We start from the raw sequence: 21,720 nt of genomic DNA, 5'->3' as shown, positions 1-21,720 counted from the left end.
ATTATGTATTAGCATTAAAAAGTGCAGGGGATTTGTTGATTTTCGACAATATTTCTCAAGAAACTGAAGGGACTAATTGATATAATTTGGCAGGCCACAGATAAAAACTACATTGATTTGATTTCTAACATCATATTTAAGACTAAGTTAATGTTTAGTCAAGAATGCAGAGGGCCACATAAAAAGTTATGGCGGGCCACATGTGGCCCACGGGCCTTGAGTTTGACACATGTGCTGTAACAGATCAGAGGATGACACAAATCCAGCTCGCCTGCGCATGTCCCAGCAATATTTGTATGTTTCAAAGTTAAAGGGTGTAAACTGATTTCTGCTCGAGTGAGGGGGGAGTAAACGAGAGCCAGTGACAGAAAGAGGTGATTTTGTGCACTGGAAAATATTGTATCATCATCATCATCATCATTCTGTTCTCTGGAAAACGTGGAAATGCTCAAACTCTTCTCTTGTCTCTCGCCTTGCTTCTGCTGCCGCCCCTTTACACGGCTGATCCAACTGAACTACTTGTGATGCTGCTAATTGCGCCAAAGATACAGCGCGGCTTCTTGCATGTATTTATATGTAATCTCTTGCATCGCATGTAAAATTACACAAAATGCACAATTACGCACGCAGACCCGCACGCACACACGAAGAGCATGTTTCCATTCTCCCCTGGCCATCCAGATAAATGCATATTAACTGTTTTAATTCACCAGTAAATTAACAACTCTGACCTCAATTAGGACGGTAATTGTAGCACAGACCGGCCCCTCCCACTCTCAGCCTGGCTTCTAATTGGTCCAGTGCTCCACCCCTTCCTTTCTATCTCTTAGGGGCTCTCTATTCTTGGCTGGTTCAGTCTGTTTGCAACCTAAACCACACACACACACACGCACACACACACGCGCACACACACACACATAAACTAAAAGAACTCACCTGGAGAGACCGACTGACAAAATGGATGGATGAACAGATGCAGGGCTAAGAAAGGATAGACATATTGATGAATGGAACGGGGGATGAATGGACGGATTAATGAATGATTAGATGATTGGATGGATGATTAATGCATTGATTGACAGATGGATTGATGGATGATTGGATGGATTAATGATTGGATGGATGGACGGATGATTGGATAGACTGACAGATAGATCGATGTATCGATGAATCTAATCCTTAGACGATGCAATTGGGAATGATCTTTGTAAATATTAACATCTTTCTGTACTTATCCAGACCTGACATGCAGAAATCAATTTCTTTCCAATAGCAGCGGCTCCTGCTGCCGATATCAGAGAAACGAAGGGAGAAAAAAAATAAAAAAATAAAAAGAAAACGTGGTGGGCCAGGTTCTCAACAGTCAGGCCTTTTGGGATATTACGTAAAATTTACCTCATGAAATCCACTCATGTAACCTATAAATAAGGCAGCCCTCACTGTCGACTGAGCTCTGAAGACGCTCCTCTTACTGAGATCAGTTAGAGTCTCAGACAAAAGGACGGGGGCGGCTGACGGCTGCCTGCTGCCCTTGGGGGGGGTCACATCGACTCCGAGAGACAAACTGTCTGCCAGCGTATACGTGTGTGTGTGTGAGTGTGTGTGTGCATCAGCGTATGCATGCTGCAAATTGCACGGTATTAACAACAAGCGCGCAAAGCTGCGAGGCCCGATGGGACCTCCTCACCCAGCTGATGCAACTGAACTGTAATTGACTGCAACACAAAAGGTTATGCGAGTCGCTGGCAGCTCTTACCTGCACAAAACGAGAAGAAAGCAACTTAGTAAATCACAGCTGAAAAATGGCTTCTTTACCGGCGCTGCAATATTGACAGGACCCACCACCACGGCTGTAGCCACATGCGTCCATGCGTGTGTGTGTGTGTGTGTGCCCGTGGGTGATTGGTTAAATGAAAAGAGATGTGCATCTGAGTGATGTCCTCCTTTCTGAATCCTCATTTCCTTTTCACATACCTGCTCCGTGACCCTCCTCCCTCCCCACATCAAGCCGCTCTGCCTCACCTCATCCCAGCCCACCTCCAGTCCTCTCCCTCTCATCGATCTGTATTAGAAACAGGATATGAGGAACTATGCTATCTTATCACACATCAGAAAGCGGCAGAGAATGAGTGAGGATGAAAAGACAGAGTGCGTCTCGGAAGGCCAGGAGACGGAGGAGCTGAAAAGAAACCGAGGGAAGGGACGGAGAACAAGCAAGCGGGGAAGAAAAAAAAAACACATCTTCATTCGTCTTCTGTTTAAAACACAGAACAAGTCGAGCGCCGTGGGGGCCTAATTGGACTAACGATCGGGCCCAGATAAGACCTGTAGAAAATGAAAAAAAATGAATTAGGAAATAAATGAATGAAGCAAGCTGAGGCACGCTGGTTTAAGAACTGCAAAAGCAAAGGAAAATTTAAAAAACTGTAAACTTATCTAAAAAAGTAAAAGCCAAGAGATGAATGCCAGAACCCAAAACAACTGTGCACCCTACGTTGTATCCCCTGACCGGAGCAGATGACCCATTTATCCCTCGCGGTGCAGATGGTGTAGCACCTTGCGCCGTGCCCTGCCCCTTTTTCCTGGACTGGCAGCGTGCCGTACGATCCTAACCTTTATCAGCGCGACAGGCCCCGCTGCTGCCGACACACGCTCCACGTCCAGATCCGTATGCCCCAATCCCCGCGTCCCGCCATATGCCCCAGTAGTGCCTTCACCTCCAAAAAAAAAAAAAAAGAAGAAGCAAAACACGTGGCCCGCACACGCCAAAGATGCACATGTACACGGACACCTACGCTGGCATGAGCGACACATCCTGACCTCTCACTGTTCCACCTTGGATCAGCAGAAGGGAAGCCGCATGCGACGTGAGAGAGGACGGAGGGGTCAAGGAGCCGGCTTTGGAGAGGAGCCACGGACTCGACAGAGCTCCGCTAGCGGACACATATTCCGGAGATTTTTTCTTTTTGGCTGAAACCTTGAGAGGATAATAATAATTCAAGTAAAAGGTTATAAAAAGTTTGCGTTTAACAAAGTGGTTGCACTTTTGCCTTAATGCTTGCTGTTTCTTTACACAAATAAAAAGAGGGAAGATAACATCATCAACTACAGAGGATTGCTTCACGGAGAAAAAAAAAATGTTAAAGAGTTGACAAATGTAATACAAAAATTGTTTGAAAGAAAATATTATTTAGTTGGACTTCTAATAAGATGCAACAATAGGGTACTACCGCAGTAAGAGAAATTCAATTATTTGGCGATATCAGCTTAAAATCCTTTTACAAATTGAATTATGTGACTGATAAAACTGGTGAAGACTGTATGTGGACTACTCCACTACTAAAAGTTCATTATAAAAAAGCTGTTTAAGGGTAATAATATAATGTAGCAATGGCATCACATTATTCAAACACTACAATTTTGGTGTTGATAAATGGCTTATTGTGAGCAGTTACTGTAAACAGTAACACTAGTAATTGCATAATATGAACCAAACTCAGGCACTTGTCCCAAATTAACAACTGCTGTTAAAATCCTTGCTGCCACTGTTGACTTGCTATAACTTTACCAACAAACCATTAATCTGTTTTTGATATCCAACAGAAAGTTGTTGCTTCTCGGCCATTTTATGCAGTTATTTAGTCGCAAAACGTTACTTAAATATCAGTTTTCTTTACAATCAAAGAAGTACCTCCATTGTTTACAGTTTATTAAAAACTGTTACTACTGGGACATGACATATAATTTAGCTAATTACTTAAAATGATTACGAAATTATGATCAGGTTGTTACTGTCTCATTGCCAACCGTATACTATGCTGATGGCACAAATGCTGCCTATATTTCAATTCAACTATCCAGAGGAGTCAAGGTTTTATTTATGGCTCTACCTATGATAACTGTGACATTAATACTGATACATAATACAATGAAGAGTTTTTTCTCCTAGTTAGTAATATATGTATTATTTTGGATAGAAATGTTCATCTTTAGTCTTTTTTTTTTCCCCGCCTCTGTTTCTTACACTTGACTGAGTTGCTCTGCTTAACCCAGCACGCGCGTGTGAGACCTCTGAGTTGCGGATATGAATTTGATTATTATGTATTTACTTTGCTAACTGCACAGCTGTGAACGATAAAGCCATTAGCATGTTATTACGGGAAGGAAACGGTGATGGGAACTCGCCCGAGTGAGGCACTTCTCGCCGGGAGGAGCGGCGGGGCAAGTAAGCGATTGTGATCAGTCTGGAGCAGCCAAGACGGCGGTGATGGATGGGAAGTGGTCGGCTTCAAGGCGTGAAGGTCACACTCGATGACAGTGTTTGTGCGCGTGTGGCTCTGTTTAATCAACACACGGAGGAGGCGGGAGGAAGAAAGAGAGAGAGAGAGAGAGAGAGAGAGAGAAGCCTTAAAAATAAATAAATAAGTAAATACGTGGGGTGAATGCGCGCGCGGGGTCCTCTCATTCATCAGCGGCGACGGTGCCATGTTGGGGGTACGCCACGGAGCCGGACAAATTCACCAGTCACACACTCGCGCGCACATTCATTTGAAGCACTCCCGCAAAAGGTGACACCGGCGCCCGCTAGCAGGAGTTTACTCATAGAAGTCAAGGGCGCACCTGTACGTGTGTGTGTGTGGGGGATTGTGTGCATATGTATGTGAATGTGAAAACAGTCCACCCGGACACAACTAGCCTGACAAGCCTGTCATCTATCACACCTTTTTTTCCTGCTTACACTCTCCGTCTTCCAAGACTCCAATTCTTTCTCCCCCCTTTATTTTGTTTTTTTTTTATCCTTCCCAACTTGTTTTGACGTAACTGCTTCTCCCCACCCCCACCCCTCCGTCCTCTGCAGTCTCCCTCCGTCCTTTCATCTCGCCGTCGTCGCCGTCCCTCTGTTCTCTGCTGGCTGTGATCAATTAGGAGACATTAGTACCACAGTTATTCCAGGTGACAGAAGCCCTCGGGAGGCCGCGTTCTCCTTCGTCTCTCCTCCGTCTGCCTCTCCCCCGGTTTCTCCTCTCCACACCCTGGCCTGTCCTGTCACTCACCTAGGCGTCCTCCTTCTTATCATCATCATCATCATCATCATCATCATCACCACCCTCTTCCTCTTCCCTCTGCAGTGCAAACAACACCTCCCTAACACTTGAGCAATCTCGCGACCTCACGGCTCAGGGAGCAGACAGCTGCGGATCAGCCCGCGACCCTCTCCCCGTCTGGCTCTCGGGGCGATCTGTCCTCCATTTCCTATCCGTGTTTACGCTCACCTCTGACCTCCAGTGTGCGTCTCATCCCCCTCTACCTCTCTCTCCCTCCTTTACATTCTCCGGGTTGCCATTCACAATGATGGACCCGTCTCCTCGCCTATATGCCAACCGTTCACCTGTATCCTAGCAACCACCTCTCCTTTTGGCAGGGGTCCTCCACGCGGAGCGAGCAAACAAGACGCCGAGGGAATGAGGAACAAGCGCTCTCGTTTATCCTCCTCCCTCTATCCGTTCAGTCATTCCTTCACACGTAAAAGAGGAAGGGCCACACTCCACTGGAGTTTGAAGCGAGGAAAAAAAGAAGAAGTACGTCTGCAGGTCCTCTGGAGTTCTCTGTAATGCTGTAGTGATGAAACGAACAGACTCAATTCTTTCTTTCTCTCTCTTATGTGTGTATGTTTATCTCAATCCCACGGCTCCATCTGAAGCAGCAGGGCTGTGCCTCAAAGAGGTGTTGTCGACTGCACACTTGAAGCACGCCTTTCAGAAAAATCCCTCGGCGCGTCTGGGGAAGCTTCTTGGTCAGATTATTTACAGTAGAGCATAACTGTGAAGCAAATCTAAAAGAACTGATTCCGTTTTCTACGTGTCGGCCTGTGTTTAGAGCGTTCCATCCGGGTTTGTGCAGGGGGCTGAAAGGAACCCCCACAGCATGATGTGGCTACCACCGTGCTTAAGATTGGGTTGAAGTCAGTGGTTTGACCTCGACCTCGATAGAAGCAAAGCTGCACTTAAAGAATTGTGATGGTCACTTCTTCCACTGTTACATATTCCATTAAAATCCCCATTAGTACTTTGTAGTTGTGTCTTTTCTCTTTCTATTTGATTGTATCTCATAAATTTATGATCGCCTGATAAACAATCGTATTATATATTTTTTTCTGTACTATTTAGGTGGAAGCTTTATATAGGCCCATTGGGATTTGACCTCTTCTCGCATTGTTATTATTTCTCATTAATATCTTTGATCTGCATTTAATTTGTGCAAAATGAACTAAACTAACCAAAATCATGAATCCCCACCTCCCCTTAAGAATCAATTTGCAGTAGATTAAAAAGTTTATTTTGCCCAAATCACTTCATTCCTCGTTTGTGTTACATTAATCTCGTCCCTGCCTCTGAGCTTCGATGGATTCCCATGTTTTGATAGGTTTGTGATTACTGAACGTAATGGGTTGGACTGGATTTTATTTTGAAGTATCAGAGAAAGGAGGAGAGATGAACAGAAACACACAGCACTCTGATATTTATCTGCAAAAACCCCCCCATAAAAAAACACTATTTGGTTGGCGTATCACGAATAATCCTAAGGAAACGCATTGAAGTAAAAAAATAAAGTTAAAGAGTGTACGATTACTTTTAAAAGGTGTGGATTTGAAAAATAAGGAGGGAAAGAAACCCAGACTGTGAGTGTGATGTGAAACGTGCGCGCACGCCCACACACAGTTTACGTCGAATTAAAGAGGAGAAGGACTGACGAGCATCGTGCGCACTTTCACGCACACAAAACAGAAAAGTGCTGCTCAGGCACATGTGTCCTGATGTAATTTATGAGCGGGCTCCTGGGCGGATGCCTCAGAGGGGTCCTCTTCACGCTGCATGGCTCTGGGTGCTCTGCGTAAATCCCAGCAGCGATCGCCTGGGCCTGGGCATACACACACGTGCATCGTACACAAACGAGGCACAAAGAGAAAATATATATATATATATAAAAAAGAATCCCGTTCCGTCCCCCCCTCTCCGCGTTAGGAGAAGTGAACTCGCTGCACGATTAACGCTACAGAAAGCAAGGTAAACACAAGGGTTTCAGGCTTGGCAGCACCGCTACCGCTCTGTTCGGCACAGACAAAACACCCGAGCAAAACATTTCCCTACAGTTGAACGGGGACCTTACAGTTAGCAATAGAGCAAAAGTAAAAAAATAAATAAATATAAATAAAACAAAACCTTCTTGCTTCAGCCTTGTTCTACCTACTGAGTTGTATCCAGGTGGACAATTAGGCGTGTTGGTACAGCACAGATCTCCAGGAGATAACACGAACAAGAATGCACAGAAACTATCGGACTTGCTCGATTCTATTAAAAATGCAACAGTGTAGTGTATTTAGATAGTCTGTTAGCCATCTTGTTTGTGCTATAAATACACCTAATAATAAAGTAATCTCTTGGCTTGGCTGACAAGGTAATACTACTAATTATAAAGACAGACAGGCCCTGCTGTTAAAAGGGTTTCTCTGGCATGCACACAAACCCTTATGCAATGTTGGGAAAGAAAAAGGATTTTTAAATTAAATAAAGGCTGCAATTAGTCTTTAAAGCAGACACTCTACATATTATTTCTCTAATTAACTCTACGTTTAATAATTACAGTTACATGTTTTGATGAAACAAACCATTCGTCATTATTAGCAAATGTACTGTACGCTTCCAGAGAAGTGAAATATTCCTCTGGCCTTAGGTATCTGTGGGTTTCCTTCAACATCCCTGCGGCGGTTGTGTGGCTCTGTACGTGTCTGTCCAGTGCAGTGTGACCGGGCAGAGATCAGGAGGGGATGGGTGTGTGTGTGTGTGCGTGTGTGTGTGTGCGTGCCCCAGGCCAGGGGCCTTGATCTGCCTTGGAGGAGGCACACCGCTCTCAAGGGCACTCCGAGGGGCCACACAAACACTCGTAAAAGTGGACAAGTTTGTTCGCAACTCTGCATATATGTGTGTGGGTGTGCGTGTGTGCAAACTTGCAGTATTCATTATTCTGAAACTTTTCCACATTTTGTCACGTTTCTTTAACTAACTGTAATGAGTTTTCTATTTGCGGGGGTGGGGGAGGTCTGGAGTATTAGAGAACGTTGCTTTGTTGTATTCACACACCTCAACCCGCTTCGCACCCCACAGCCAAATGGTAATGCTGCAGACACCCATTATCTTCCAGTCCACATGACGTCAACTCAAACTCTTTGATGCTAGAAAATCAATAGAAAGTGACTCTCCTATGCGCCAAATCTCCAAAGACACAACAATTTGTGATTAGCCACTAAACTGTACACCCCTCCCCCATTTAGGGAAGGGTGGGACTGGGTGTCCCTCTATATGTACATAATTCATGAAAATAAATGAGAAATGTTTTGCAAGACCTGTCGTGCATGACTTCTCCCTCTGCAGAGATTTTTTGTAAAACAGTCAAGGACTATAAGGCAGCTAATTTGGGATTAGCATTCTGGATTTGCGACCAGATGTTATAGACTGGCAGTGGGCAAAATAATCCCGTCTTGGAAAAGCCTATTTTTAGTTTTGAAGCGGTCGATCGAGTCTTGGACTGGACATTTCTTTATTATTTTTAAAATTGCCAACAAAAGAGTGTGTGACCTAGTCAAAGCTCAGGCTTGAATACAACTGTGGCTACTTCAGCACCACGCGTCGCATAAATCAGCAACGAAATATATTGTATTCGGTGGTCGCAACATGACAAGATGTGAAAATGTGCAGGGATATGAATAGCTTTGCTATGCGCTACATTATGATGGGCAGATTTTAAAGTAAAAAAAGGTACGCTATAGGTTTGTCTATAAATAACGTAAAATTATATTAATAATTAATGTGGAGTCAGTGAGGGGTTCTCTCTTTCTGCTGATGCCTCTGATTCCTATGATCCACCCATCTGTTGACTTTGGTCTCTGGGGTAAGAGTCCAATCAGGGGCTTGGTGGCACATCTGCCTCCTTTCACACACACCTACTCACGCACACACACATGCACTCTAAAATAGACACACATATAAATGTCCTCGTATTTTCAAATCCTCCTTTTTTTTGCCCCCCCTCCCTCTGTCTCTCACACTGACGGATAAACAGCACAGGTCTGCATTCTCTCGGCCGGTGAAGGAGGTCAAAAAAATAAATAACTCCATGCCCACACATACTCCCACATACACACACACACACTGAGCAATACTTTTCTTTCTCTCTCTCTGTCTTCCTGCAGATCCAGCGGTAGACAGGCATCAGATTTTCTTCCTGATGCGCTCTGAGTGTCTGCCATTCCTTCAAGTATCGCACGCTGGCTTCAGATCAGTGAAAAACATCCAGGTTCCTGCTGGGTCTGTTAGGATCCCCACTTAGACTGATACCTGCTCAGACAAACAGTCTTGGTTATTTCTGCGGTGTGCGTGCGTGCGCGTGTGTGTGTGTGTGTGTTTGTCTCAGTGGCTGTTTACCAGGACTGAGCGGAGGCCGAGGCATCTGTTGAGGCCGGTTTTGACAGAGCGGCACAACAAAGCTAAAGCAACAAAAGCTCACACGCCCCAGACTCTGCTTGGTGTTTGAAGCGGGCCGTTAACTTGACACTTTTTTTTTTCTTCTTCTTCTCTTATTCCGGCGTGGGAGGGGAAAAAAAAAAATTAAAAGCAAAAGCTGAAGGATTGTAGGTTAGCACAACACAAGCTGGACTGAAGAACTCGAAATAAAAGAGGTGTTCATGTGTGACAGAGGCTGGACTCTTTCACTTTTCCAGCATGCTGGTCGTTTGTATTCAGCACCGTCCGGCTACTGGTACAACTGGTGTGTAAAAAGCCTTAAAATAAAGTTGTTTCTTTTTCTAATTATTGTTTTATTGCCGCAGCGCAATCTCACACTTTTTTTTTTTATTAAACAAATTTTTTCTTTAAGTTTACACTGGGTTACAAAAGAATATTTTTTGGAAGTTTTTTCAACTGAATTAGGACTATTTTGCACCACTTAACCCTAAAAATGCATTTTTCCTCAATCAAGTGAGGCTTTTATTCTAATTCGATTTGGAAAAATCCAATTTTTGTGACATTTCCATTAATATTTCTCATTCAAAAAAGGTTTTAGGAGGGAAAAAAAATTGTTCTTTAACGTGTCTTAATTAAATGTTACAAACTTGGATGTCTGTAAATTGAGTGATAAGGATAAGTACATGTAAATTGAACATTACGTCTCTGTCTCTTTTCTGTCCTGATGGAGTTTCTCCTCCTGCTGCTCTTCACTCATCGATCCCAGATTCTCAGGGAACCGATCCAGATTTGAGAACAAATGACACATTGTGATGCTCATGTTGCATCCATAGCTCAGAAAGTTGACTTAATTGAGCGAAACCAATGGGAATTTTGGATTCAGCTCATCAAAATGACCCTAAAATAGTTGAAAAAAACCACAAACAGTTTTTTGGCTGTTGACCAGTTAGTAGTTTATCCAGAGGAAAAAAAAAATCAACATGCTAAGAAATATTTGTTTAAAAGAAAATAAATAATAAATGAAGAAATATCACATGACTCAAACTTGAGTGTCTGCTAGCTGTTTTTCAAAATGGGTAAGACAAGAAAACATGCCCTCCAGTTAACGCAAGACGTTCCGAACGGCACGAGGAAAGTCGCTCCGCGTTTAAACTTGCTCAGATCTGCAGTCGGAGCAAAGAGTTCAAAAGTTTTGAAAAGCTGGAACTGTGACAAACAAAGCTGGAAGTGGACCCATGTTTATCTTGCCACCACGCAGAGTGAGCAGAATGGAGAGGGAGGTGAAAAAATTTGCAACTGTCAGCGAACCGCAAAAAAAAAAAAAAGAAAGAAAAAAAGTGCTATACTAGGGTAACCTAATCCTTATAACAACTGCTTTGTGTTATCCGCGCACCACCTGGTTGTTTGGGAGGTTTGCCAGAAAACAATTTTTATTTATTTGATTTTTTGGTCCTACATTCACAAACATGAATGCGTAAGTTTCGCTGAACTCTGCTGAGAGTTTAACTGGAACAGTAGCTGTGGTCAGACGGGACAAAAACTTATCTTTTTAGTAAATACATATGACATATTTTGTCATGACAAACAACATGTTGTTGCCACTGTGAAGTATGGTAAAGGACCTGTGATGCTGTGGGAAAGTCTCTTTCTTTAAAGGCTCAGAGAACCTTGTTAAAGTGAATGGCATAATGGACTTTTTATTAAACAATAACATTCCACATTATTATCGGGTGGAATCAGTCAAAAAACTGAAAACGGGAGATTATTGGGTCTTTCAGGGCGATAAAGACCCACAGTGCCAGAAGATCTAGACGGACTGTTCTAAGATGGGCTGCCATCTCTCTCACCCATCATAAAATTGTGGAAATTGGAATTATGGAACTAAATTTGTGTACTGTAAACACGCCAATTTTGTAAAAACTCAAGATTTTCTGCTACAACAACGCAGTAAAAATTTAATCTTACAGGTTGAGTGTCGAAGTTGCCGCTCACCAATGAAGTAGGACAGTAAGATGGCCAGCAGGGCGGCGGCTGCGATCGCCGTAACTGCCGCGCATTTCCAGCTGCAGTATTTGGACGGCTTCTTCAGCTTGAAGGCTGAGCGAGAGAAGGTGTTCCTGGGCAGCAGGCGAGGCGGCGGAGAGTACACCGTCCCCGACGTCAGCGGGTATCCGGGGGAGGAGCTGCTGAAGAGCGGGGTGGTCCCTGATGACGTCTTGAACAAGAAGTGCCTGCGGAGACGTCAAGGGGAAAGACAGCGACACATTTAACAAGCGGAAATAGACTCACATGTGAGTTTCCATTCAGTTTTTTTCAATCCGACAAGCGTATTTGTGAGGAAATCCTCGTCTCTACTGAAGCCCTCGCTTTGACCTCCACTTGATACAACCTTGTTTCTTTTGCCCTCGTTTTTCTCCTCTTCACCCTCACTTATGATGTGTCCCGTCTCTGTCCTTAATGGCTGGACAGGATCAGGACTGCAGCACTTTCTTCTCTTCCTCGTGGTCCAGGTAGGGGTCAGAGTTCAGAAAGAACCTCAGAGAGGGATCTGAGCCCCCATCCTTTCACTCGACATTATCTACTATCCTCCACCTTCACTGTTTGTGCGTATGCTCACACATTGAAACTCCTACCACTATCCTTATTTTTCCTTAGTGTGTTGTAATTAATCACCTTATTGCTCTGTTTTGTAAATGTTTTTTTATTTTTTATTTATCCTTTTAAAGAAAAGCAGCGGTGACTTTTAGAGGTATTCCACATTTGAAATCTTGTATAGAGACAGTGAAAAGGAAGGAGGACAAAACCACGGGTGAAACCTTTTTTGCGTCATCTTTTGCCGCGCGTCCCCGCAGCGCACATGTGGAGAGGCCGTGGGCTCCCTCCCACATCCATCCCCACCCCACACACACACACAGACCTCAGGTGGTACGACAGAACGGAGCCCTCAGGTGAGTGTGACATATCACAGGAGGAAAGGTCACCTCCCTGCCTCAGAGACGGAGTAAGAAGGGACTTTGCCTCACAGTGTTTGAGGAAGTTGTCTTGTCTTGCTTGTCTCCCTTGGGATCGTGTGTGGAAGTGAGAATATGCGTTTTTCATCAAACCCCCTGACCTTGGGGACAAGGGCTGCGAAAGGGAAAACACTGCGTCGAGTTTCCTTGCCTTGAAAGCCAAAGAACAATATTGTCAGAGCTAATGAGTCATTTTTGGTTTACTGCAGAGTACCAGCATTATCTCCCTTATTGGGCGCACCTAAAATTTTCACATGCCTCCAAGGGTAAACATATTTATATTCGGTGCCCTTTTTAGCTTCTAAAAAAAATAATACATATATATATATATATATATATATATATATATATATATATATATATATACATACTCGTCTTGACACAAAAAGCTATAATCTTCAATAAAATTATGACTTGATGCATTTATTCATCCTGTGGGAAATCCAAATATTCCATGGCATGTGTGTTTATGTGTGTACGTGGCAAAAGATGTCTTTCATTTTTGTAAATTGCTGAGTCTATGAGTAGGAAAGGACAAGTCTTAGTTTCAGTCTATTCCTTTTGTGGTAAATTTTCGGTTTGTAAAAATAGTGTTTTATTTGGTCGTGTCTTTTTGTTTTGTTTTCTTTAAATAATAAATCTGAATCTGAATCTGCATTCATAAAAATTACACATTCATGGTCAAGATTCGGTAGTACTTCACTGAGAAAGGATGGGAGCCAGTCGGGTCTCTTTCATTGTAAGCATCAGTGGAAAAGATGAAAAGCATTTAGATTTTTAGAGGCAACCAAAATTGATCGGATCAGAAAAAATACATTCCATAAACTGTAGATATTTCTTTTTCCAAGCACATGATATAAAACCCATCTTTTTTTAAATAAAGCAGCTACGCTCAATGAGGGTGCAGATGATAAAACCCAAGATATACATATACAGCTCTGGGAAAAACAATGGAGAGACCACTTCAAAATGATCAGATTTCTCACCTTACTCTCTATAAGTATGTGTTTGAGTAAAATTAACTTTGTTCTTTTACTCTATAAACTACTGACAACAGCCGAAATTCTAAGCAAAAAATTAGTATTTATTTGCAGAAAATGAAAAATGGTCAGAATGATAAAAACGACGCAGCGCTTTCAGACCTTGAGTAAAGCAAAGGAAACAAGTTCACATTCTTTTACAAACAACAATACTAATGTTTTAACTTGGCAAGAGTTCAGAAATCAATATTTGGGAGTTGAATTTTGGTTTCAGATTATGGAGTTAATAAAGTAAAAATACCTTGATTGGGCCTCTGCTGCTATTGTACGTGTCACTATTTCTATTTTAAGTGGCAAAAAAAGAGAAAGATTGTTTCTTTTTCTCACAGCCCTACCTTTCTTTACTTGCTCTGTGGGAATTTCCAAACAAGAGAACTAAATCCTAAACTTCTTGGCTCACTCTTGGTAAAGAGAATCTCATAACTAGAGTGAGTTATGAGGGCTCAGAGTCTCTTTTTCCTCTCCATCAACTGGATTTGTCACTCTTCTCCGCCTCCAGTCCAGGACTTGTGACTCATGTCTGCCTGAATGTGTGTCAGGGCTGTCCTTTTTCTAATGCAGCCCACTGTCACTAGCGTTCAGACTATTGGCCGTCCTTTGAGAAGCAGGAAAACAGAGCTTATCTGTGCTTTGAGCCGCTCCACTCCCCCCCCTATCATTTTGATGCCTTTAATCACTGCTGTTAACAAAACAGAACGTGTGTGTCTTTTTTTTTTTTCCGCTAAAAACAGGTAATGGGCTCCGAGCACGAAGATTTGTTTTGGGAGCACTGCTCCACTCTCTCTATCAATTATTCAGTCCGTTGGTGCTGGTCCTCCTTCTCCCACTCTTTCTGCATTTTATACCACTGATTGTTGGATTGCGGTCCCCCCGGATTCCCCTGCTTCCCCGTTCCTGTCCCCGTTACCTGTCAGGTGTGTTGCATGAGAGAAAAGGGGAGAAAGGAGGAACAAAAACACACCCGACAGACGGAGGCATGGGGAGCACGGGGAGATGGCATGTAAAGGAAATACAATGTTATTGTCTAAAAATATCCCACCCCTCATCCCCCACCCCTTTTTTCTTATTATGCATGCAAAATTCATATATGCTGCCAAACGCAAGGATGCACATACGCGCGGGGTGTGCGCACAACAAACCGCGCGCCCACTTTCCCCAAGGTCAAGCAGCTTGTGTCTGCTTGAACTCATTTTCACAGCCATTGAAGCACTCTGTGATGGCAAGGCCGGCGCTAATTAATTACAATCCTCCTAATGTGAGGCGAGCGAGCCGGTGAGCCGCTCGCATTCTGCGCGACACAATGCATGCGATTTTTTGATGTGCCGGTATGCATTTGAACTCGCCCAGCGAAATCGTTTCAGTCCATGGCTTTGTTGTTTGTGTGCAGACGGCGCTCGGCGAGCCTGTGTGGGATGGGAATATGTCTACGGTCCGCACTAATTATGAGCAGGAATGGAAAGTGTCTAATGTGCTCTGGGGAGGTAATTGACATTGATTTATGTTGCGGACGGCAATGGAGGGGTGCTATCATAGCAGGCAGCCAACAATCACAGCTCTGTATCATTAGGCAAAGGCTGGGTTGTGTATTTATGCTTGTGTGCGTGTGTGTGTGTGTGTTTTGTGCATCTGTTTATTTATTTATTTAATTTTTTCGACAGTGGTCCAGTATGGAAATGCCACACATAATTAGAGAAAGCTGACAGAAGCCCCGCCACCCTTACCTCCCAGCTACGGCTCCCCTCGCTGTCATCGCTTCTAACTCTTTTCGACACACAAATACTCCGAACAAACAAAAAACCCAAATCACACACTGACAAACATTTTCGCTGAGATTTAGAGGTAAGCACCCACGCGCGAGCGGCACAAATTTGTGCGAGTCTTCTTCCGCCGGATTGTCCAGGAAGGTTTAATTTGCATCCCCGCTGAACAAGTGACATAAAGGAAGGAATATGGAGATAGAAGGCTACGCTCTGGAAGACGGGCAGAGAAGAAGAAGACAGGATGTGGTTTTTCTCACCCCTCCAACGCTACGTCCCATCGAGACAAAACGAGGACCTGGACAATTAACCACAGAACAGAGAGCATGCTGGGTAATTAGCGGGAAGTCAAAGCTGGCATTCCCCCCTGAGCGAACAAACACACGCGCTTTTACACAGCCTCAGAAACACGGTTCATTTTCTCAGCTCTGACTAATACGAGGATGGCAGTCTGAGACGCATCAACACATGTCAGATGTAGAGAACAATTAAGGGAGGTCGACTTGTTAAGGGAGTGCCCAGGAAAACACTCGGATCTGAGAATTAAACACAAAGCTCTCTAGGAGGGGAATATGATGGAGGAAAACGCTGACAACTGTTACCTTCTGTAATTACAAAAAAACAAAAAACAAAAAGAGAGAGAAAAACAACAAAAGATACGAAGGGGAAAAAAAACAAGCGGCAGCTGAAAACTGTCTGAGGGATGTTTATTCAGATGATTCTACTGACGACAAAAGGCAAAAAGTGCTGCCCGTCATGGACCCGACATACCCGTCAGCACCGACATACTTCATTCAACAGTCAATGCTACAATTTCCATCCAGGAGTTACTGACCATCTGCAAGTCTTATTAATATAGCAGCTATTTAGTGAAGGTTTGTACAAATAATTCCTCAGTTTCGTCAGTTGAGTTGCTCAAAAAGTATTCATGTCTCGTCTAGATACAAAAACCGGAGAGAGGCAGCGGATTAGTGAGAAATATTGACATTTCTGTCTGAGCGCACGGCAAAAAAACGTCTGACCAATCAGAAGACACTTTGAACAGAGCTAATTCATTCGGGTGGCGAAAAAAAACGGCGTCATTTTGGTCTATGCAAAACGTGAGCCGATTTTGGAACTTCGGATGAAGTCCGGGTCTTTGGTAGTGGAGAGGAGGGCGTTGGGTTTGGCAATCACAGGGTCTTATGTCATTTTATTTATTTATTTATTTTGCTTTTTGCGGATGATGTAGTAATGCTTGCATCTTCAGGGCATGAACTTCAGCATGCACTTGAGCAGATCGGAGCCGATTGTGAAGCGAGTGGGACCAGAGTCAACTCCTCCGGGGCCCTAAAAGCCCAACCGGAAAAAGGCAAATCCCACCATGCAGTTCTACTGTGGAGAATTTTAATTATCTTGATGTCACGTTCACAAACGATCGGTCAGGAGATGAATAGATAACCCGAGGCCTCTTCTGCAAGAATGCGGGTACTGTTCTGGTTTAAAACAGCTGAGCTAAAGAGCTAAGCTCTCGTTTTACTCATCAATCTATGCACTCCCCCAGTGGTCATAAGACATGGATCATAACGCAAAGAAAGGCATCTTGCAGATCAGCAGCTGAAATGTCCTTTTTGCAGGTCAGCTGGATTCAGAGACACGAACTCTGCTGCATCTCTGCTTAAAGAAAAAAACAAAACAAAACAGTACATTTGGTTCTGTTTGGGATGCCTCCTGGGTCCTTCAAAGGTTTGCCAGGCAAGTCCCACTGGAGGAAGACCGCAGAGTGGACCAAATACACGCTGGAGGGAGTATAAATCCCTTCAGGTCACTGCAGGGGCTGGACAGAATACATTAGAGAGGGGCGACGAGGAAGATTTCTGTTTCCCTACTGGACCTGTTACCTCTGCATCCCAATTTTGGAAAAGGAGATCATGGATGCATAAAAAAAAAATCTATACAAAAACTTTGAAAAGCAACTATCAATTTCATTTGATCTTTGAAGATCAGGTTTCCAATAACTCACTCCATAAACCCAACAACTGGCCAATGCCCAGAGTATTAAGAATAGATTAGAAGGCCCTATCGTTCTTGAAACTTTGTTGCATAACTTGTAGTTTATTGGCTCCAGATCAGCATAAGTTGCTTGCTTTAAAAGAAGAAAAAAAACAAAACAAGGCATGCCTACCCCTGTGCCATAAACTAAAAAGCGGTTAATTAATGCGTGACACATGATGATTAAATGCATGACTAAATCCAGAATGTGTCATGAAACTGCTCATCCTCGACAGATGATTAAATCACTGACCTTTGGTGATTAATCTGCTGTTAACATCAGACTCTCACTCATGGAATGTAAATCTACAGTTATGTATGGCCAACATTTGGATAAATTTCACATCTGTTTCTCTGCTGCTTTTGCAATGCGGACAACGTCTCGCCCGGTGTCGGTATCGCGACCCTCGGCATGTGGACTGGAAAAGCTGGGGATCGAAACAGCAACTGTCTGGGAAAAGAAACGCATCTTTCTCAGAAGCTGACCAGCTGTTGGACAAGAGAGCAAGGAACAATGCTGTGGTTACTGCTTCCTAACATCGAAATGCCCTTTGTTTTCTCTCAAAGATGTGGAGGTAACTCTCAGTTATACAAAAGCAATGAATAACTGTGGCTCAAACGTCTGAATGAATGTGGCTCTGTTGTAAAACGTGCTTTAATTGCCCAAACCAAGGCAGAGCAGATTTAAATGATGTATAAGCTGAGACAACCGTTTGTCACTTTCAGTGCTGAACAGTGTCTGCTCGGAGCTTAGCTAAAGGGCTATTGCACTGGGGGTTTTTAAAATCTCTGAACATCCATACGTTTATCTTTAGTCGCACTGATTACTGCAGCTCTTCACTGGTCAACCTGTTTGAGTTCTCACTAAAACCAGAAAGATAGAGCACATCATCCCAGTCCCAGCTCAGAGAATAGACTTCAAAATGTTAGTTAGTCTGGTCAGTTTGGTTATTTAAGAGCTCATGTAAAATGGTGGCAATTTGCTTTCACTTTTGAAAATATGTCCATGATAAATATAAACAAGTGTTTTTCGGTGTAGATGCAATTTCGTACTGCTGCTGCACTGGTTATGGTCTCGAGCATAAACAGATTCGCTTTTGTCATTAAGCTAGAAAAAGAAAAACAACTTTAAAAGAGAATGCAGTTGGAGGAAAACATTATCAGAGAAGCAGAGAAGAAAAGCCGAATACTAATTTTAAAGCAAACGTTAAGAGAATGCAAGGTCATATTGTTAATAAGCGTTGCATAATGTTAAGGAGTAATGGTTGCAGATTACGGGAGCGGCTGCACAGCTGAGAATAAATCTTTTCTCGATCCTTTCCCACAGGTTGGATCTTCTCCCTGTCGCCTCAGTAATGCATTTGAAAGTAACCCAGCCTCCCTAACCCCATCCTCCGCCGTTCTCTCCAGATAAATTGAGATGCTGCAGCCTTCTCGGGGAGCTTATTTCTCCCTTAGACTTGTGGCCCACAGTGGAGTGGGCAGGGGGGTAGGGGGTGCTGGGGAACGTCCTGAGATCACAGAGAGAGATTGAACCTGGCATCAGCGAGGCAAAAAGGCTCCAAGGGACCAATTGGAAATCAGGTGCTTTCTCACAAAATGCTGCAACACATGTATACACATGTGCACTCGCCCTCACATAGAAAAATGCCCTCCTCTCCTCTTTTTCCTCTCTCTGCCTTACAAACACACACGCACGCACACCCGCGATAGCGGGAGCCATCTATAGTCATTTATCTCACACTGGTAAATGTATCCATGTTCCTCGGGTCCCAATCTCCCTCCTCGGCCTTTCTATCTTCTCTCACACACACTCCCCAAAACAATCTCCTTCAATCACCACTTCTCTCAATTCCTTTGCCTCTCTCCCCCTCTTTATCTCTCCCTCCTCTACCGTAAACCCTTTCTTTCACCCCCACTTCTCCGCCGACTTATATTTCTCTGCTATCTTCCCGCTCCCCCGATCGTCAATTTCTATCTCTCTCCGACTCTGCCAGTCATCCGAGCCCTAGAGTGCTCCTAGGTGATCAATCTTCATCCTCTCAGGGCTGTCAAAGTATTGGGTCAGGCCGCATGGACATACACACACACACGCACGCACGCGTGCTTTCACCATAACGAGTGGACATCAAATGCCAGGATTTACATATGATCACGACAGGGGGGCCAGTCACAATCGCCGGGAGCACACATGCTTGGATGCAATCACACAGTAAACACAAACGCACTCAATCACGTGGCAGTGGCTCCCTCACGCGAGCAGGTTGCTCATCATTTCCTGTGGCTGCCGGTTATAATGAGATGGAGGACGCCTACTGCCAGCGCAGGGTTGCTGTGACTTTTTGGCTCTGCGTTGCTGGCTCCGACCCAGTCACAGGCTCCAGCAGCTCCAGACATTCCCTTCTCATCCTCCATCGCAGCCAGGACCACCGAGCGGCGGGGGCTCAATCCGGGCCGGAGGGTGGAGCTCTGGGCTCCATTCACAGCGGCAGGCTCTGAGCCAAGCCCAACCCCGCCACCTGAGCATGGACAAACACTGCCTCTGAGAGAACGCGGCCCACTGTGAAGTGGCAATCATGTACACCCTCGGTAAGACAAAAAAAAAAAAAAAAGTAATTCATACATCAGTTTTGTTTCAGCAGAGACCAATGAACTATTCCTGACAGCAGAAATGACAAATAAAACTGAAACTCCTCGCAAGATCACCACACACTCTCCCGCATGGCGATTTACAAATCTGTCTAAAACTCTACTCCCATTAGCAAGATGTCATCAATCACTCTGTAATCCGTTTTTGTTGCTGCTATCCGTTTTAATGCGCACCATTGTCATCTATACTCACTTGTAAAACCCTGCCATCACTCCATTCACGCAGATTAATAAATTGCTACAAATTAATCTATAAAACTACCAATGGCAAAACCCCTCCATATCTTTGGCCACTCATCTGTATTTCCAACGATGCTCCCAATTTATGTTCTTATAAATTCATCACTCTGACGGACCTAAGAGTTTGCACATCCTGAGGCCAATCCTCGTTTCATTTTGCGGCACCAAGTGATTGGAACGACTTGATCAGTACGTTCACATCTCAGTTAAAGCCACAGCGTCTGATTAATGCAGCTGTTTTCAGAAACTGTTTATATGTGGATGATAATACATTTAATCAGTATGAATATGGTGGCACTTTATTTTTTTTCTATGATGTATGATATTCTATTGTATCATATTTTATTGCTTTCTGAACATACCCAGTTAAATAAAATAAGTAAAAAGAAAAAAAGAAAGAAAGACGGAAAAAGTCTCCGAATGATTTGCCCGTCCCCACGGCAACGCGGGTCCTGATAAGCAACTGTGAGAATCTTTTTTTTTTTTTTCTTTTCTAAAAGGTGTTCTTGTTCGACACCGTGCCTCTTGCCGATCAAGCATAACAAACACACTGCTTCAGCACTGGCTGAGCTTTGGCCAGATATCAGTGTGGCTGAATTAAACATGGCCCGGCCTCATAAATACTGCACGGGGCCAGCACTCGGGGGAGCTTATCTGGACCCATCAGAGCTGGAAGCTCCAGTGCCCAGCAGGAGAAACACAGCCACGCAGCTTGCAGAGTTAAAAACGCTAAGAGACGGGCGGCGAGCATGCTAGCAGGGAGGAAGGCAGCGTCCCTCGAACTGCGTGCCTCATGAATAGTAATACCCCGCATGAATGCTCTGTTTGCCCAGTAAGTGTTCTTTGTACGCTGGCAAAGGCGCACGTGTAGCGTGTGTGAAAATGGTTTGTATTTCCTGCCAGCTCACTCCAGGTAGCATGCATAATAGCTTTGATATGCGTAGCTTTTTTGTGTCAGGCTTTGTGACGGGGTAGAGAGTGCTTCCGAGCGACACACTCAGGAGTCATTTCCTTTTGTGATCCGGAGGGTTGCGTGCGAGAGGTTCCTCTGTGAACAAAATTGTGTAAATAATCATTTAGAAATTTCCCTGTGAGGAGTGAGAAAGGAGAGGCAGGCCTCCTGGTTTCCCTCCTGACCCCCCCCGAGTTCACATCATCGGCGCTGCAGCCACTTGTGATAGTTCTCACACCCGTTTACTTATCCACGGTTATCCACAGCATTTTGTCATGCTATGACAAAAAAATGCTTATTTTCAAAATAATTGCATACGATAAACCATGAGTGTCAGACTCATTTTCACTTCGATGTATCCCCAGAGAGCCGACTGTGGCAGAAGATTTTGATGAAACTAACAAACTGTTAAAGCATTATAGCTTTCACTGCATATTTCTTAAATTTAAGTAATTTTAAAATATTTTCACATTGTAATTTGTTTGATTTGACTGATGAAATCATATCTAAGCACACAACTGT

General features: G+C 43.9%; 1 protein-coding gene across 6 annotated transcripts in view; it reads right to left on the bottom strand.

Moving 5' to 3' along the window:
* Window positions 1-21,720, bottom strand: part of tenm2a (teneurin transmembrane protein 2a) — a 319,228-nt gene that overhangs the window by 55,045 nt on the left and 242,463 nt on the right. For 4 of the 6 annotated variants that reach the window (XM_044128020.1, XM_044128022.1, XM_044128024.1 and 1 more), the window contains one exon: window positions 11,484-11,749. In XM_044128020.1, the coding sequence (XP_043983955.1) occupies window positions 11,484-11,749 (266 nt within the window). The remainder of the gene's footprint in view (window positions 1-11,483; window positions 11,750-21,720) is intronic. The other 2 variants (XM_044128023.1, XM_044128025.1) reach the window with 1 other exon arrangement.

This window comes from Gambusia affinis, linkage group LG09 (assembly GCF_019740435.1).
Source record: "Gambusia affinis linkage group LG09, SWU_Gaff_1.0, whole genome shotgun sequence".
NCBI lineage: Eukaryota > Metazoa > Chordata > Actinopteri > Cyprinodontiformes > Poeciliidae > Gambusia > Gambusia affinis.
The sequence above is the reverse complement of the archived record's forward strand: the minus strand, read 5'-3'. Positions and strand labels throughout refer to the sequence as shown.